The sequence below is a fragment of the Microtus ochrogaster genome, linkage group LG2, assembly GCF_000317375.1.
Source record: "Microtus ochrogaster isolate Prairie Vole_2 linkage group LG2, MicOch1.0, whole genome shotgun sequence".
Taxonomy (NCBI): domain Eukaryota; kingdom Metazoa; phylum Chordata; class Mammalia; order Rodentia; family Cricetidae; genus Microtus; species Microtus ochrogaster.
In genome coordinates, this window is record NC_022028.1 from 52,133,440 (window position 1) to 52,150,251 (window position 16,812).

A 16,812-nucleotide genomic window follows, 5' to 3' on the forward strand; every position below is an offset into this window, starting at 1 on the left:
AAACTTGCAACTTTTATTAAATATTCATTCACCCGTTTGCCGCCGCCACCCAGAGCAAGAAAAAAATAATTATCAAAATAGAATTAAAAAACCAAACCACAAAACAAATTAAACCTGATCCCCAGCAGTCTAGGTACAGGCCACTCTCTGCCTCTCTGCCATAGACAGAGTGAAGAGCCACTGGGGAGCTGTGGCCTGGGAACCCACTCCAGCCACAGGCCCCTGAGGAATTAATTCTGACTGCATTGGCAGGAAGTCCCTGGTGCCAAGTGGCTAGGCATCTTGGCCAACCTACCCCCAGGAAGTAGTTATTGCTGGGAGACGATGCCGGGCTGAAGAGCTGTCTACCTTTCCCCTGGTGGCAGACCAGTCAGGGTGGAGGCCGGTCCTCACCTACCTAGTTCCTATCTCTCTGAGAAAGAGAGTGTACAGAAGCGAATTTTCCCCCAAGGGAGGAAAGCAGGTGTCCAGGGCAGCCTGGTGACCACACTGGTTGTCCTCGGTCCCCACTGTCCGCTGCCTGACCCTCGTCTTAGGTGTGGCCCACAGCCCTTTCCATTAGAGGCCATTTTCCTGCGGCCCTCTCATCCCAGCGGCCTAAGTGGTCATCTTCTTGGGGTCAGCCACAGCCAGGGCCCCAGAGGCAGGGCCGCCGTCGAGTGTGGCACCTTCTCCAGAACTGTGTGGAGCCGGTCCTCTTGGGTTCAGCAGCCACTCTCTGACACTGCGGTTTCCAGAGTCACAGTCCCTTGCTGCATGGCAGCGGTGGCTCCACTTATGGCCTCCTCCAGGGTCTGCTCCTCCAACTGTGAAGAGGGTGGCATAGGAAGGACAGCGTGAGACCCCAGCCAAGGCACGTGTGATCACCTGAGCTTTCTAATGTAGAAAATTCCCCGATAAAAAGTCCTATCAGGCATGGTCTAGGGAGAGCACACGCTGCCTCAGGGTCAGAGACACCAGACAGCTTATAAAAGAGTAACTGGCTGGGTAGTGGCACACACCTTTAATCCCAGCACTTGGGAGACAAAGAGTCTCTGAGTTTGAGACCGGCCTGGTTTTTACATAGCAAGTTCCAGGACAGCCAGGGCTGTTACACAGAGAAACCCTGTTACCAAAAACTAAACCAAAGCAAACAAACTAACAAAAAAGAGTAACTAGCTAGAAATGTCCTTGGAAGGAAGGTACCTTCCTTATCTCCTGGGTGAAGAGAGAGACTCAAGAAGATAGGGCTTGCCTCAGTCACCCCCAAGGCAAGGATGTCCCCACTCTCCTTCAGACATGTGGATGCTGGCAGAGAGGAATCCTAACAAGGCTTCACTGCCCTCTCTGGTCAGGGACCCTTCCCTCCTTTCTTCTGCCCACCTGCACGGCGATGTGTGTTCCGTTAGCTGTGGCCAACAGCGCCACCTGTTGATGATGAAGAGACGCCACACTTGAGTCCTCAGTTACCAGGGCCCCAGAGGTAATGATTGTGACCTGAAAACAGAAGGGAAGACCTTCCAACTACCTGCAGCACCTACCCCTTCCCCATGCAAGTAAAATACTCCCAACGGAGAAAGCCATATGCGTCAGATTAAGCAGCTTGGGCTCAGAATTACACAAGGTTGAATCTTTTTTCAGTGAGGTTGGCAGTGTGGTAGTGATGGTACTGGAGACCGAACAAACCTCAGGAGTGGCACAGGTGCAACAACCACCACGCTACAACCCTAGTCCTTAGCGCTGATACAGGCCACTATGCCTACCCTGTCCTAGACACTGTCTGGAGATGGTCTGTTTTAAAGATGAAGGTTGGCCGGGCGATGGTGGCGCACGCCTTTAATCCCAGCACTCGGGAGGCAGAGTCAGGTGGATCTCTGTGAGTTCGAGACCAGCCTGGTCTACAAGAGCTAGTTCCAGGACAGGCTCCAAAGCCACAGAGAAACCCTGTCTCAAAAAACCAAATAAATAAATAAATATGAAGATTGCTGAGGAGACTTTTTTTTTTTTTTGAGACAGGGTCTCTCTTTCCTATCCTGTCTGTTCTAGAAATTGCTGTGTAGAACAGGCTGGCTTTGAACTCACAGAACTGCTGCCCAGATGCTGGGATTAAGGTGTGCATCACCACTCCTGACCTTAATTTTATTTTGTAATAGGAACTGAACCTAGGATTTTGCCTATGCCGACAGGAACTCTGCTACTGAGCCATGCCCACATCCCTTGTACTCTTGCTTGAGACAGGGTCTCACCTAGTTGCCCAGATTGACCTTACACTTGTGATCTTCCTGCCTCAGCCCCCCAGGGAGCTACAATTACAGGCCTATGCCACCGGGCCTGTCAGGGAGACCTTCTATGCCATCTTCCTCATGAACTGTCTTAATTGGTTTGGACTGCACGTTTAATGCCCCCATGGGAAGGAACACAGAGAACAAGCAAACCGCCTGGTCATACGGGCTGAGTCTGGGTGCCATCGGCGCTGACCATGGTGACCGTATGTGTGCCAGCTGTGGCCAGTTCATCGTGGTGGCTGGGGATAGTGACGGTGGTGCTGCCGTGCTGAGTCACCACACTGATGGCACTCCCCAGGGCCTGCAGCTCTTCCGGGGACAGGCTGACCTGCCGACAGGAGGGAGATGAGCTGGACGGGGCATCAGAAGAGGGCTGTGTGAGCGCACCCACAGGCCACATGCTGCGCTAGACAGCTTGGCTTACAGAAGCTGAGAGAGAGAGAGAGCTTGGCTGGGGACCAGGACCACGACACAGGGCCATGGTTGCAGAGAGGACCACGAAGGCATCCCACTGCACTCTACTCCCACTACTTTGCCCCTATAAGCCGCTGCATGCAGGTCAGGTTCTCCTCCTAACTTGTCTTCCTGCTCACTCTGGAAGGAGGAGGCACACTAAACAACAAGGTATGGCCAAGGGGCAGGATATTCTGTCACCAGCCCTCTTGAGAGCATGCATGTCATTCGGATGAAGAGCAACAGCCTCAGAGAAGGAAAGGACTGGGAGGAGCAGGTTCCCTCAAGGACCACACGGGCCTCCTCAATCTTAGCTCTTTCAAGTCCATAAAGGCAAAACAGGAGCATGGGTGGCGGTGAGGCTCCCCAGAGTCCCCAGACTGGAGGAGCCACTCTGAAACTGCTCCACCCATCCCCAGGGTCTCTACCTGCTGGGCACCATCCTGAGTGATAAGAGCCACCTGGGGGGCCCCATCTTCTTCGGTCACCATGGCTACTTGGGTTGGGATGTCATTGCTCTCTTCCTTCACCTCCGAAAGGTAAGCAATGTGGGCTCGTTTGGTTGGTGGGCTTTCCTCAGCAGCAGAGGCAGCTAAGAGAGGAGGGCCCAGGCTGTCACCTGCTGCCAGACACCAGGAGAGGCCCTGTGGGCCCCACCTCCCCGCTTCCGGCTCCCTCACCCTCCAGCTGCTGCTGCTGCTCATACAGGGCCTGCTCACTCTCCTCGGTGGCCTCCAGCTCCCCATGTGCGCTACGCTTGTGCATGGCCAGGGTGGAGGTCTGCCGGTAGGTCTTGCCGCAGCTGCTGCACGTATAGGGCTTGCAGTGTGTGTGCACCACGTGGTGCTTGTACAGGCTCGAGTACTCAGTGAAGCGTTTTCCGCAGCCTGGCACCGTGCAAACATATGGCTTCTCCCCTGGGGACACTGGGCTGTGAGGGGGCGGGAACTGGGGCTGGCAAGGGGAAAGCTAAGGGGATAGGGCTGGGGGACAGGGCTGGTGAGGGGAGAGCAGAGGGGCTGAGGACTGAGTGGCAGGGGTTGGGGAGACAGGAGGGCATGAGAGTGGGAGCCCTGCACCCAGCGACAAGGTGGAAAGAGCAAGGTCGGGCTCTGAGAAGGGGAGTGAGTAGGGCATTCTAATGTGTGAAGGGGGTGAGGGTTCGAACAGCAGAGACAGTGGGGCAGAGCGAAGTGTCAGGGAGGAAGGGAGAAATGGGGCACACGATTGAGAAATGATAGAAAGCTGGACAAAGGGCGTGACCCAGGAAGGGTAAGGACACAGAGCCATATGCACAGTAGAAGCTCGGAGGGTGACATTTCACTGTTTCTTCCAGACCACTCCTGACCCTGGCCTCTTTCAAGAGCTCAGTGGGTATGTGGCTAGGGACTGTCCAAGTCCACAAAGGTGGGCAAGACCTGTCAGATTAGACCCAACTACCAACGGGGAACTGTTCACAGGAGGAGACAGTCATCTGGGTGACCCACCCCAACTCAGCTTGGAGTAGCTGGCAGAAAAGGGCTGGAGCTGAGAGGTGTCCCAAATCAGAAGCCTACAGAAGGAGACGGGGCCTGGGAGAGGGCAGTGCTCACATGCCAGTCGGCCCACCTGTATGGATGCGCACGTGATTCTTGTAGTTGGTGGCACTGGTGAAGCCACGGCCACAGTGGGGCTCGGGGCAGGTGTAGGGCCGCTCGCCCGTGTGGGTACGCACATGTACCTTCCGGATGTTCGATGTGGTAAAGGAGCGTCCACAGCCCTCAAAAGGACACCGGAATGGGCGTTCACCTATGTAGACAGGGATTCGAGAGGAGGCTCAGGAGGACCAGGGCAAGAAGGGATGGCCCCGGGCTCTGGGACTCGGTCTGAAAAACACCCCTGGCCGCTGTGGACAGTGTGGCAGGGCCCAGCCTACCTGTGTGGGTCCGGACGTGCTTCTGCAGGTCCCCTGAGGTCTTGAAGGCTTTGCTGCACAGCTCCTCTGGGCACTTGTATGGTTTCTCACCCGTATGAGTACGGACGTGACTTTTTAGCCCGTAGCCTAGCCATGTGTGGTGGGAAGTGAGAAGAGCAGCCAGCGGAACCCCATCCCTCAATGCCTACCTTATTTAGAGGCTCTCTGTCTAAAGTGATCTTCTGGAAGGCTCTAGAGGCCCAGGACAACCTCTGTCCCACCCAGGAAAAGCCCACAATGCCTCATGATATTCCCTAAGGCCAGATGGAGACCTTCCAGAACATGACATTCAGGGGAGCCTAGAGAAGCAGGACCGAAGGGTCCTTGTTTCACTGGGAAAGCAAAGCTAGAAAGGCCTCGGCCCTCTGCAGCCCACAGCTGGCGCTGTCAGAGCCTATACAAGAGGCAGACTTCTCTACCCGTGCCCAGCCTCTCCTGAAGGCCCAGCCCCCACAGGCTCTCACTGGGAGCAGGTTCTTCAGGGAGCACACATCGCAGTGGTTTCTCTGGGATAGCAGTCTGAGCTTGGCCACCTGAGGAGGTCTCTAGGTAGATCTAGAACCCTTTGCTCTCAACTGAAAGCAGACTGTGACTTCATTCAGGTGTTACCTGTGGCAAAGGCCTTTCCACAGCTGGGGAAGTCACACCTGTATGGACGGTCACCCGTGTGAGCTCGTTCATGTACCTGTGGGGAAAAGCAAACCCATAACTCAGCGCTCAGTGTGATGGGGATAGACTCAGCTCTTTGGTTCTCCCTCATCTGTGTCCTGGCTGGCTTCCTTTGAACATGCCTCTTCCCTCCAGCGGGTGGCAGGAGGCTGGGGCAGGGCAGTGCCAGGGTAGTACAGTCTCCCAGGGAAGAAGACAGGGCTGAAAGTTGTCAGTCCTTACCTTTAAGTGATGGGCAGTGGTGTAGAGACGGCCACAGCCCTTGTAGCCGCAGCGGAAAGCTCTGTCTCCAATCTGCTGCCCTTTGTCATTATGGGGAGCCGAGCTACCATGCAGAACCTGAGAAGAAAATCTTGGTGTCCCTAAACATACTCCCTGCAAGGATGAGAAGGAGGATACAAGACCCAGCTGGTGGCCCGAGACCCAGTGAACAGAACTAAACTTCCTGGGTCAGGAGCAGAAAAGCTGAGTGCTCACATCTTCCAACACAAGCCCAAGACAGAGCTGAAGTGGCATGAGGCTTCAAATCTCCAGGTCCACGCCCAGTGGCACACTTCCTACTGCACCTTCTAGGTGTCCCCAAATAGAACCACCAAGTGTCCAAAAATTCTCACTCAAACCCGGAGCATGGCGTGGCTCCGTGTGACCACAGGCTGGACTCTAGAAGGGAAGGGCTGAGACAGGAAGACACACCAGTCCCTTGAGCAATGTGCTTAGAACGGGAGCTCCTTTCCAGAATGTTTTATATGTAGATGATGTGTGTGAGAGAGTGTCTCTGAGCCAGCTAGACAGGCAGGGACAGACAAACAGGCAAACCACATGACAACAGGGCTGGCATGGGCATGGTGCAGCCCTGATGGATTAAGTCTGAACATTACAGGGCACCTAGGAGGATCTCCTAGATAGCTGCGAAGGTGGGAAGTGACGGGTTAAGTCTGAACATTACAGGGCACCTGGAGGATCTCCTAGATAGCTGGGAAGGCGGGAAGCAGGGTTGCTGGGATGGCTACACTTGAACTAGGCTGAGTTAGAAAGCTGACCACACACACTAGGAGGCCTGGGTTCAGAAGCAAGTCCTCTTCTTCCCAGTGGGAGGTCCTGCTGGGAGGAGCACACACAGCAGGCACAGCAGGGACAGCGGGCACAGCGGGCAGGGGTCAGAATCATCAGAGCTGGAATTGACTGCTGAAATCACCTGATCCCACTTAGTTTACTCTCTCAGCTCGGGTCTTAGAGGCAGCGACTCTCCTGAGCTGGACCAGGCAGTGGCAGAGCCAGCACTGACCTCACGGCTCTTGTTTTAAATAAAGCCCCATTCTCTTGGTCTTTAATATTCCCAGAGTCATAGATATTCACAGAAAGGAGCTGTGACCGAGTGGCCTGAGGTGGTTTTGTGCTTCCTTTTGAAGAGGCAGGAGAATTTCCTCTTTTCTCCCATAGCTTATAAAACCAACTCTCCCAGCATGCAGGTTAGCCAGTGTTTGGGAAACTGCCCATCCACCCAGCTCTGTGGTTGGCCCAAGGGGAGCACGCCTATGGCCCACGGTTTTCTGTTCCTGTCCTCAGCAGGGAAGACAGCAGGTCCAGGAGACTCTGGAGAACCAGAGCCTTCTCTCAGGGCTCCTGTTCCACGAATCCTAGTTGTCCTGGTATATGCGGCCTGCTCACTGCCTGCTGGGTTTACTTCCCCAAGCGACTAAGTAAGTCTGAGAAGCAATAAATACAGCAGCATTTTACTTCAGTGGGTGGAAAAACTAATAAAAGACACGGGCAGAGCTTTCCCAAAGAGCAGAGGATTATCACAGCAGCCCGAGTGGGCCTGGGTCTGCCTTCCTGCCACATGGAAGCCACTGCTCCCTGGGCAGCCTTCCCTCCTCCGGCAGTGTAAACAACAGTAAGTGCACAAAGCTGTCTGTCACGGCCCCAGCTGGGGTAGAGGGCTCAAGCGAGAGCAGCCGTGGCTGTGCCCAGGCACAGGCCTGCCTGTTCTCTAGAGGTGAAGTTCTACACTTTGCTTTCGTTTGATGGATATTGTGTGGTCCAGGCTGGCTTCAGGCTCCTTTCTCCGAGGTCAAGGGCTGAGATTCTAGGCTCAGACCACTACACTTGGCCACACAAGTAAGGTTTTGGCAGTGTCAAGAGGTGGTGGGCAGGTAAGGCCCTCTACTCTCCCGAGCAAAGGCAGTGCCAGGCTCTGCATGCTCACCTTGTTTGCATATTGCTCCAGGGCCACCACTGTGTCTGTGCTGAAGCCCTCTTCGTCTTCGGCTGCCAGGTCCTCCAAGCCCACCTCTGTTTGCACAGCCAGGATGGTGCTGTCCGACGGCTCAGACACAGGGTGATGAATGTAGGCGGTGGAGCCGTCTTCCAGCTGGACAGCTTCCAGGGCGCTGGGGTCATAGCCCTCTACAGGGCACACGAAGTTAGTCCTGATGCCACACAGGGGAGACCCAGCTGAGACCCTGGCTTTAAATTATGAGTGGTAAGTACACCAATGGGGGGGGCTCAGTGTGGACTTTTCAGCCTTCACTGTGACTTTTCTCTTGTTGGTCCTTCTGGGGCAGTCTCACATAAGGACAAGGCCTCCCAGGGTATAATGACTGGGACTCAGCAGCTCCTTGAGGGCCTGGTCCACTATCTTAGGATAAAGACCGGAACCTCTACTCTGATGAGTCCGCAGTACTCCGGCCTTGGCCCTCGCCCCTCTGCCGTTTCCCAGGCTTCTTGCTCCAGTAGATCCTTGATGTCACCTCCCACCTCCACTTCTGCACTCGCTGGTCCTGTCTGGAGCTCTGAGTCCAAGCTGCCGCTCCTCTTCCTCAGTTCCCAGCTGCTTAGACTGTGGCTAGTGACCCCGGACGGCTCTACATAACTGCATATTGGAATCGTGAAAAACTGGGCACCTCTAGGTGTTTCTGCGTGTGCAATGGCTAAAACCTGATTCAAACAAAACGTGCAGGGATCTGGGGTGTTGCTGGAAGTCCTTGCTAGTGTTGCAGCATGTGACTCCACTGGAGCCTCAGTTCTGAACACACAACACAAACCAGCCCCGCCTGAAACACCCAGCCAGTTCAAATTCAAGACCATGTCATAATCTGCAGCTTTAACTCTTCATACAAAGTGAATTACAGAAATAGTTATTAAAAATTGTATTTTTCTATTGTATCAAGTATCAAGTCAGTCTACTTTGGACTATATTGTGTTACAGATTTGATTTTAAAAATTGCAGTTTGGCATGGCAGGGAAACCCAGAGACAGCTGACCCAAAGCTCACAGACTCTAGTCCGACAGTTAGGGAGTCTGCACAGGACTGACCTAGATCCTCTGCGTGTGGGTGACAGTTGTGTAGCTTGGTCTGTTTGTGGGGCCCCTAGCAGGGGCACCAGGATCGTCCCTGGCACATGAGCTGGCTTCTGGAACCTATTCCCTGTGGGGGGTGCCTCAATCAGCCTTGATGCAGCAGGCAGGGGCTTGGTCCTGCTTCAACTTGATATGCCATGCTTTGTTGACTCTCATGGGAGGCCTTACCCTCTCTGAGGAGTGGTTACAGGGTAGAAAGAAGGTGGGGGGAGGTACTTGGAGGAAAGGAGGAGTCAGAAAACACTGCATCCTCTGGAATTGGAGCTACAAGCATTTGAACGCTGCCTGACTGGGGGTGCTGGGAACCAAGCCTGGGACCTCTGTAAGTGCAGGAAGTGCTCCTAACTGCTGTGTCATCTCTCCAGCCCCCAAACTGTAAATTTCTTTATGATTCACTATCAGTGACTGTTTATGCATATATAAAAGTTACATACCTATTAATCTAGGGCTATGTACAATTCTAGTGCAGAAAGGGGTCAGAAAGGGAAGAGGCTGGCGCAGCACAGCATCCGAGGAGTCTATCCGGCCTTGCTGTATACAGCCGGTTCATCCAGGACAGCTGGCCAACAGCTGAACAGGCCGACTGATTTTGTTCTGCTGTGTATGCTCCGGCCCAAACACAGTGCCGAGGGTGGACTTGCCCACGGAACCACTTCCAATCTAAATGATTATTCTTTTGTACATTAGAAACTATTTTCTTTTGGGTCTTTGAGACAGGCTCATTCTATAGCTCCGGCTAGCCCAGAACACACTAAGTAGCACAGACTGCCCCTGAGCTCCTGGCAATCCTGCCTCAGCTTCCTAAGTGATGGGAGTGTGGGATGAGCCATGACACTTGCTGGGGAGCTTCCTTCACTGCTAAAGATGAGCAAGTTTCTTTTCCCTGGCTTGTGATAGTGCCCTCAGGTCCAATGCAAAGACCTAAGTCTTGATGGCTGGTCTGGTGCCAAAGTCAGCACCAAAGCCTATGCCAATGTTTAAGACTTGCTGCCATCTTATGACAGAGGCAGCTGCTTGTGTGGTCTGCCCCAAGGAAGGCGTGCAAGGCTGCTCTTGGGTAAGCAAGGCTGTGTCTCTGGGAAGACAGTGCTTGTGTTGACCGCCTGGCCCCGGCCAGTTCTGCCTCTTCTTTCCCACCAGGCGTGCCGACCATGGCCCACCTTTGGGTGTGCGGTGTATGTAGGCCACGCTGCCATCCTCCAGCTGCACAGGCTGGCCATCCTCAAAGGAGAAAGACTCTGTAAAGGGAGCAGCACCAACCATCCTCAGGAGCGTGCAGCCATGGAGGAAGTCTCAGGGAGGGCTGCCAGGCCCCGCTCTGAACAGGGACGTGCCAGGACGCCTCACCTTTCTGTATCGTCACCTGGTGGATGTACGCAGCGGTCCCGTCCTCCAGCTGGATCACCTGACCTTCAAGCAGCTTCTCTCCTGGGAGGTGGAAGCAAAGAAATGGGCCAGGCGCAGGTCTGCCACATGCTTGCCTGCTTTGGTAGACGCCTATGGAGTCTCTGAATTCATGCCTGTGACCCAAGCATGGGTGACATTTACCATGTTCTCTCATTCCCCACTTCCTAAGCCTCAGTCTGGAGGCACTAAGGGAAAAGACATCCTGCCACGGGGTAACCTTCAGGTGTCCCCTTGGGCCACTGACCCAGGAGTGATCTCCTCCGGTGCTCCAGCCAGGCCTGCGAAGGTAAGGGCCTCTAATCTAGCACAAAGCTGCTGGGGTGGAGCTGTGCATAGAAGGAAGAGACCAGGGACGATCCCAAATGCTAAAAATTCATGCAGACCAAACTAACGCAAAAAACACATCACCTCATTTTCCCTGTAACTGTATGCCAAACCTGGGGCCTCCAATAAGGCAGGCCTTGGTGTGGGCAGCAGTTGTAATGGGCTCTGGAGCCAGGACAAACCTCCCGAGTGTAAATCCCAGGTTCTTACTCATTGTGTGACCCTGGGCCACTTATTTAGCCCATGTCTCAGCTTCCTGTTCATATTCTTAACAACCCTCCCTTCCTTATATGGTAGCTGTGAGGACTGGGTTTCCTGGGAACATGCCAGGGTATGGTCAGCCCTCCCTGAACTTCCGAGCTCACGATAGCAAATCTACTGTGCAGTTTGAAAGCCAGTTGTGGTGGTGCACACCTATAACCCCAGCAGGTGGGAAGTGGTGGCAGGACCAGGAGTTCAAGGTCAGCCTCAGCCAGGACCACAGGAGAGACTTTCTTGAAAAACGAACAAAAGAAATGGAAGTAAAGCAACAGGAAGCTGTGGTGTATGTGTGCACATGTGTGTGTGTATGTGTGCACATGTGTGTGTGTGTGTGTGTGTGTGTGTGTGTGTCTGCACGTATGTGCTGGAGATCTACGTTGGGTGTTATCCCTCAATAAGCCTTCTCTTGTTTTTGAGACACTGTCTCTCACTGGTTGACCAGAAGTTTCCAGATGAAGCAAGGCTGGCAGGCCAGCGTCCCCAGCGAGCCTGCTGCCTCTGTCTTCCAGCAGCGGGATTACATGCATGCACCATCCATCGCACACAGCTTTTTATGTGGGTGCTGAGAGTTGAACTTGGGTCCTCACGCTTGTATGCTGACAGGGCGAGCCATCTGCCTAGCCTGAGTGTCGCTACTGTGCTATGGGCCCACGCACTGTCATCTGAGCCATGTTCCCATAACGGATCTATGAAACGTCAAGCCCCATGTCCACCCCACCCAAAGCATTTCTCGTTACAGGATCTTGCTGTGACCCAGGTGACCGGAATTCACTGACCAGACAAATAAAGACCTCACAGCCGTGTGCCTTCCTCTCTCTGCCTTCTAAATGCCGGGATGACAGGCGTGGACATCATGCCAGGCTTTCTTCTCTTTTTCAGTGCTGGACACTGAATCTAGAGCCTTGTGCATGCCAGGCAGGGTCTCACTCATGAGCTGTACCCCTAATCCTTGATTTTATCTTTTAGACAGGGTCTCGCTATATGGTCCAAGTTATCAGTCCTCTTGGGCACACAGATGTGGGCTTTCTTATCTCTTCTTTTCTCTCAGACAAGGTTTTGTGCTGCCCAGGTTGGCCTCACAGTCATTACAGAGCTGAGGATGACCTTGACTTCCTCCATCCTCCTGCTTCTGGCTCACAGGAATGAGCCACCGGGTCTGGGTGACTCCTGGAATTAGACTCAAGTGCTCCCTGCTCAGGTGGTCTCTCAGGAGGGGGAAAGAGGGATGGGAGTGAGAAGAGAAAGCAAGAAGGGGAGATGGACAAGTTCATGCCAGAGAAGGGTTTGCTCCTTCCTTCAGACAGTTCCTCTAAGTCAGCAGAACCACCAGCTGGCTTCTGCTGCTATGCCCCGCAGGGGAATCCCCAACCTTGCCCCTAGAGGGAGTCTTCTTGGGTTCTCTTATAAAGGGCAGATGACTCACCAGTACACAACCTTCAATAACAAATGTCTTCCTGTTTTGGAAAGTTTTGGAAACTACAGGAGGGGGGCTTGTCTGGAAGAAGTGGGTCTCTGGGGGTCAGGTGGTGAGTGTGTGCGTCACTTCCTCCTTCCTGTCTGCCATGAGGTGAACAGCTCTCTCCCACTACCCACGGGCTCCTGTTTGCCATGACGTTCTGCCCAAGCAGGAGGTTAAATGACTATGGACTGGACACCTTCAAACCGTGAGCCAGAGTAACCTTTCCCCTCCGTGTCATTTCTGGGAGGTTTTCATCACAGCAAGGCAGAAGAACTCACAGAAACGGGCGCCAGAGAAGGGGGGTGCCGGCTGTGCCCATGGTGTAGATCTTAAGTTTCGAGAACTTTTTGTGGGAGGGCTTTGGAAAAGTTTGGAGAGGCAAGTCACAAAAAAGCTCAGGCTGCTGCAGGTAAACTTAGGCAGTTCCTGTGGGAGTTCGGAAGCCCAGGATGCCAAGAGGCAGTGGTCAGTTGAGACCAGGCTCCCGTGATTTTAGATGGGAAGAGGAATTCTGGGGGACATGGACTGGAGGGCCATTCTTGGTACATTCTGGCAAAGAGCATCGTCCATGTCCTAAGATTTTGAGTAAGGTTGAGTTTAAAAGGAAAAGACTAATTATTCTGGTGAAGGAAATTTTTTAAATGTTTAAATGACATTTATTTGTTTGCGTGCATATGAGTGTGTACAAGTGCATGCACACACACTGCAACGTGATGGAGAAGGCGGGGAACAGATCTAAGAACGATGGCAGAAAGACACAGAGAGGTGGAGGAGGTGAAGGCTTAACTTACGGAGGGAAGATTTACGAGGAGCGGCTTCTAGGCCAGAGAGCTCACTTCTTTGCTGTTGTGCCCTTTTAAGACAGGGTCTCACTCTGTAGCTCAGGCTAGCCCCAGTCTCCCACGTGTAGAGATTGTAGGCCTGGGCCTGCCTGACAACTGCTTTTATTCATTCAACTACCGATTCCCTGTGGGAAGCTGGCACAAGGGAAGTCACAGGGTCTAAGGAGAAACACAGCCCCACCTAAATTCTTTCTCTCACAGGCGTCACCAGAGGGACAGGTCTTGTAACGGAAAGTCAGAGAGTTTGGGGCTTTAGCAGCATTGTAGAGAAAACACATTGGCAAGAGAACAATCCTAGACAGGCCACAAACAACAGTTTGTGACAGGCCTCCCAGAAGCCTGGCCACCTCCTCGAGAGCTTACAGAGGACACCTAGGTGTGTCTCACATCATTATCAAGAAACAAAATTTTAGGCTGGACGTGGTGACGAGCACCTTTAATCCCAGCACTCAGGAGGCAGAGGCAGGTGGATCTCTGAGTTTGAGGCCAGCCTGGTCTACAAAGCGAGTTCTAGGACAGCCAGGATGACACTGAGAAATCCTGTCTCGAAAAACCAAAACAACAACAAACAAACTAATAAAGAAAGGAAACAATTTTAAGTGAGCAAACAAACAGAAACAGGTGGCACCTGTAGACCCAGGCATGGAAGCTCAGCCATGTACTGAAAGGGAGGCAGCAACACGGCCACAGGGAGAGCGGTGCTTACCGCAGTTAGGAAAGGTGGGAGGAGACAACAACCCATGGGGCACGTCTGAGAATGCTGGAAGAAAGGAGGAGCACCCCACCCAAAGGAGGAGCACCCCACCCAAAGGCCCCTACGCCCAACAGCACTCTGCTGGCTCCACACTCGCCTGGATTTGAACTTCCTTGACAGAGGATGCAGGATGCCAGATGGAACACACGACTGCTAACTAAGTCTGAATTTCAAACAAACTTTCATTACGAGTATCCCTCATCTGAAAATCTAAAGTCTACAATGCTTGAAATCCTAATGACTTTAGATTAGGAACGTGCAAGCTCAGGTCTGTGCAACATTCCAAACCCAAGTCTCCAAACCTGGTATGTGTTGTCTGGTCCTGAACACCTACATAAAGGATATCTCATCTGCTCTTAAAGCTCTTCAAAATTCACTTTTACTTTTAATTAGGCATATATGTGAATGGGGGTGCTATGTATATATGGGTAACCTCAGACACCAGAATAGGGTGTTGGATCCCCTGGAGCTGGAGTTACTGGCAGTCGTGGGCCGCCCAACATAGGTGCTGGAGACCCAACTCGGGTCCTCTCTAACTGAGCCAGCCTCAGCTCCCCAGTCTACTCTTAAGGACTGTGTAGAACTGTTTTATGATTTGATCCTATAAACACATGACCCATGCAAATTTGAGGACATACTTATACTACCAAAGAATCTGTTACTTACCTGCAACTCAAATTTCTTTGTGAACCCAACATTTATTATTTCTGGCACCCACTAATGTCAGACAGTAAGGCACGAACTGCACACTGGGGTGCCCCCTTCTGAACCTAGGGTATCTGGTACATGGTAGAGACTCAGGAAGACAGTCCAGGGCTTATGCTTTCCTGAATCAGGGTGGTGAACTGCCTTTATCTAGGAAGGACCATAAAATGGAATAGTTGTGTCTGAAAGCGGAGGCCTTGGCTTGCAGGTGAGCACCTGCTCACCCATCCCATGAGGGTTTACTCTAAGGAGTGCTCTTCCCTCATGTACATATGAGACCCTCACACAGAGGCTGCTCCGGGCAGGGACAAGCAGGCAGGAGGGCAGTGAGGCGGTGACACTACTGGAAGCGGCTGAGACACAGGACTCAGGTCCCCGGCAACACTCACCTTTGACAGCTTGCTGGACGTAGGCTGTCGTCCCATCACTGAGGGTCACCGTCTGCAGCCCCAAGCTTTCCATGACAAACTGCTACTTGTGTCTTCAGACATGAAGTTGGCTTCTGGCCACCAATGAGGTCAGAGATTTCCTTCTGGGTCACCAATCTGAGAAAATGGACAATGTCACATAAAAAAAGCTTCACGGCTACCTCCTGCTGCAATGACTGAGACCAGCCAAGAACACACAGCCATGTTTCCAGAGAACTAAGTGGGTTCCTCTGGGAAGTGTACAAAATACACACACAGAGCTCTAGATGGTGAGCGTAGAAGCACGCTGGTCAAGCTGCATGTGAAGCCAAAGTCTGTGGATCTGAACCCTTTGAGATTCGCTCCCTTTAAAGGCTGTAGGCAGGCAGCTCCCTGTCTGGTTCTCTGGGCTTGTTCAGCATCTTCCCTGCGCTCAGACCCATTCGTTCACTGGCACTGCTGACCATCCTCAAGGAATAAGCAAGTCTCTAACAGAATTCACAGTGTCCCCACCCCAAGGATGGCAACTGCATCCCCCCCATGGCGGGTCATCCCTGAGGACTGTCCTCCTAACAGTCGCCTACCACTTCTCAATGGTCAGAAGCCCCTATCCGTGTGCTCAGATAGTCTTGATGGCTTCTGGCCTTTTTTCTAATAGGCTGTGAGAATGACATTAAAACAAACAAACAAAAGACCTAAAGTGGCACTCCCAACTTCCTCAAAGCAGCATCCAGCCAAGTTCTGGGCTCCCCTTTCAAAGCACGAATTTAGCCTGTTGGCGGAATGCAGAAAATCACGGAGTAGACAGACAGATACGGGGCGCAAAAGCTAGGACTAAAGAGCACACGTGCTCTGTTTCCCCTCTTCGCAAAGGTTCACTCTGATCTGGTCCACAGCCAAACTTCTCACAGATGAAAAACGTTAGTCTGGGAGGGACAAAAGGCTGATGGAACACGGGGCAAATAGATCAAAAACAGACTTGGGAGAGCTGTGTGAACAAAAACGAGTCTGTATTTGTTACTACAGAAAAGGACTTCAGTGCACATCAAGACGCGAGCCTAATTCTGTGGTTTCTAAATGATGAGGAGAGAAGAGGAAATTAGTAACAGAAAACTGCATTGCTCTGCTGAGATGTAAAGCATTTACACACGTTTCTGTCAGAAAGCACACCGGCTTTAAAAGTCCAGCTCACGCTTGCATGGTTATGTGGCTATTCCAACTGCAGAGATGGGAGCCAGTCACAGGAAACGGAGTGACTAGGTGAAGTGGATCATTCCCAGTTCCAAAGGGCAGGGAATGTATGTCCCTACCCTTACAGAACAGAACTCATTTCAAATAAAATGAAATCTCAGCTACATGTTGAAGCAGGATTTTAACACCTCAACTTGTGACAGCCAGCGTGATGATCACTGCTGGATCTCAGCCTCACTTCTCATTCACGAAAGTCTAGACTCGAGGCATTTTTAGAGTACCAATAAGCAAATCGGCAGAGGTACAGACTAGGGGCGACAGAGTAAGCCCTTTCTTACTCAATTATTTTTCCACGGAGCACAGGAAAACTGGGCTGATGCTCAGTTAGAAGCCTCACCCACTGCTGACTATCATTCGTGGTGCTGGAAGGTGCTCCACACACCACCAGAGGAAAAAGTAAGGATCGGTCTCATCCCACATATGAATCCCATGAGCTACAGTCATGGCCTGCCTGCAAGTACACCCATTGGTACAGTAATGGGAGTAACCAACCACCCCTTGAGTGGCATGCCTTTAATCCTAGCACTTGGAAGGCAGAGGCAGGTTATCTCTGTGTGCCCAAGGCCAGCCTATACTATATAGCAAATTCCAGGCCAGTAGGGATATACAGCAAGACCCTGCCTAAGAAAAAGAAAGAAAAAAAATATTAGCAGAGCAATGATCAAAGGTATTCAGCCGTGGTCACCTCTGGCTCGACGAGGG

At 52.4% G+C, this 16,812-nt stretch overlaps 1 protein-coding gene across 2 annotated transcripts; it reads right to left on the reverse strand.

Annotated features, from left to right (window-relative positions):
• Znf76 (zinc finger protein 76) lies at positions 1–14,925 on the reverse strand. 2 transcript variants are annotated; one of them, XM_026785713.1, is made up of 13 exons: positions 14,842–14,925; positions 10,048–10,128; positions 9,861–9,938; positions 7,547–7,746; positions 5,563–5,679; positions 5,281–5,356; positions 4,633–4,758; positions 4,326–4,505; positions 3,398–3,634; positions 3,146–3,309; positions 2,428–2,592; positions 1,363–1,476; positions 1–806 (listed from the first exon to the last, which is right to left on the reverse strand). In XM_026785713.1, exons 1-13 carry the CDS (start codon positions 14,912–14,914, stop codon positions 705–707), a joined length of 1,713 nt encoding a protein of 570 aa, XP_026641514.1. In that variant the 5' UTR covers positions 14,915–14,925; the 3' UTR covers positions 1–704. The 2 variants fall into 2 exon arrangements, with proteins under 2 accessions (XP_026641514.1, XP_026641515.1); XM_026785714.1 differs by lacking the exon at positions 1–806 and having other exon boundaries at positions 1,405–1,476; positions 2,415–2,592.
• Between the last annotated feature and the right edge of the window lie 1,887 nt (positions 14,926–16,812).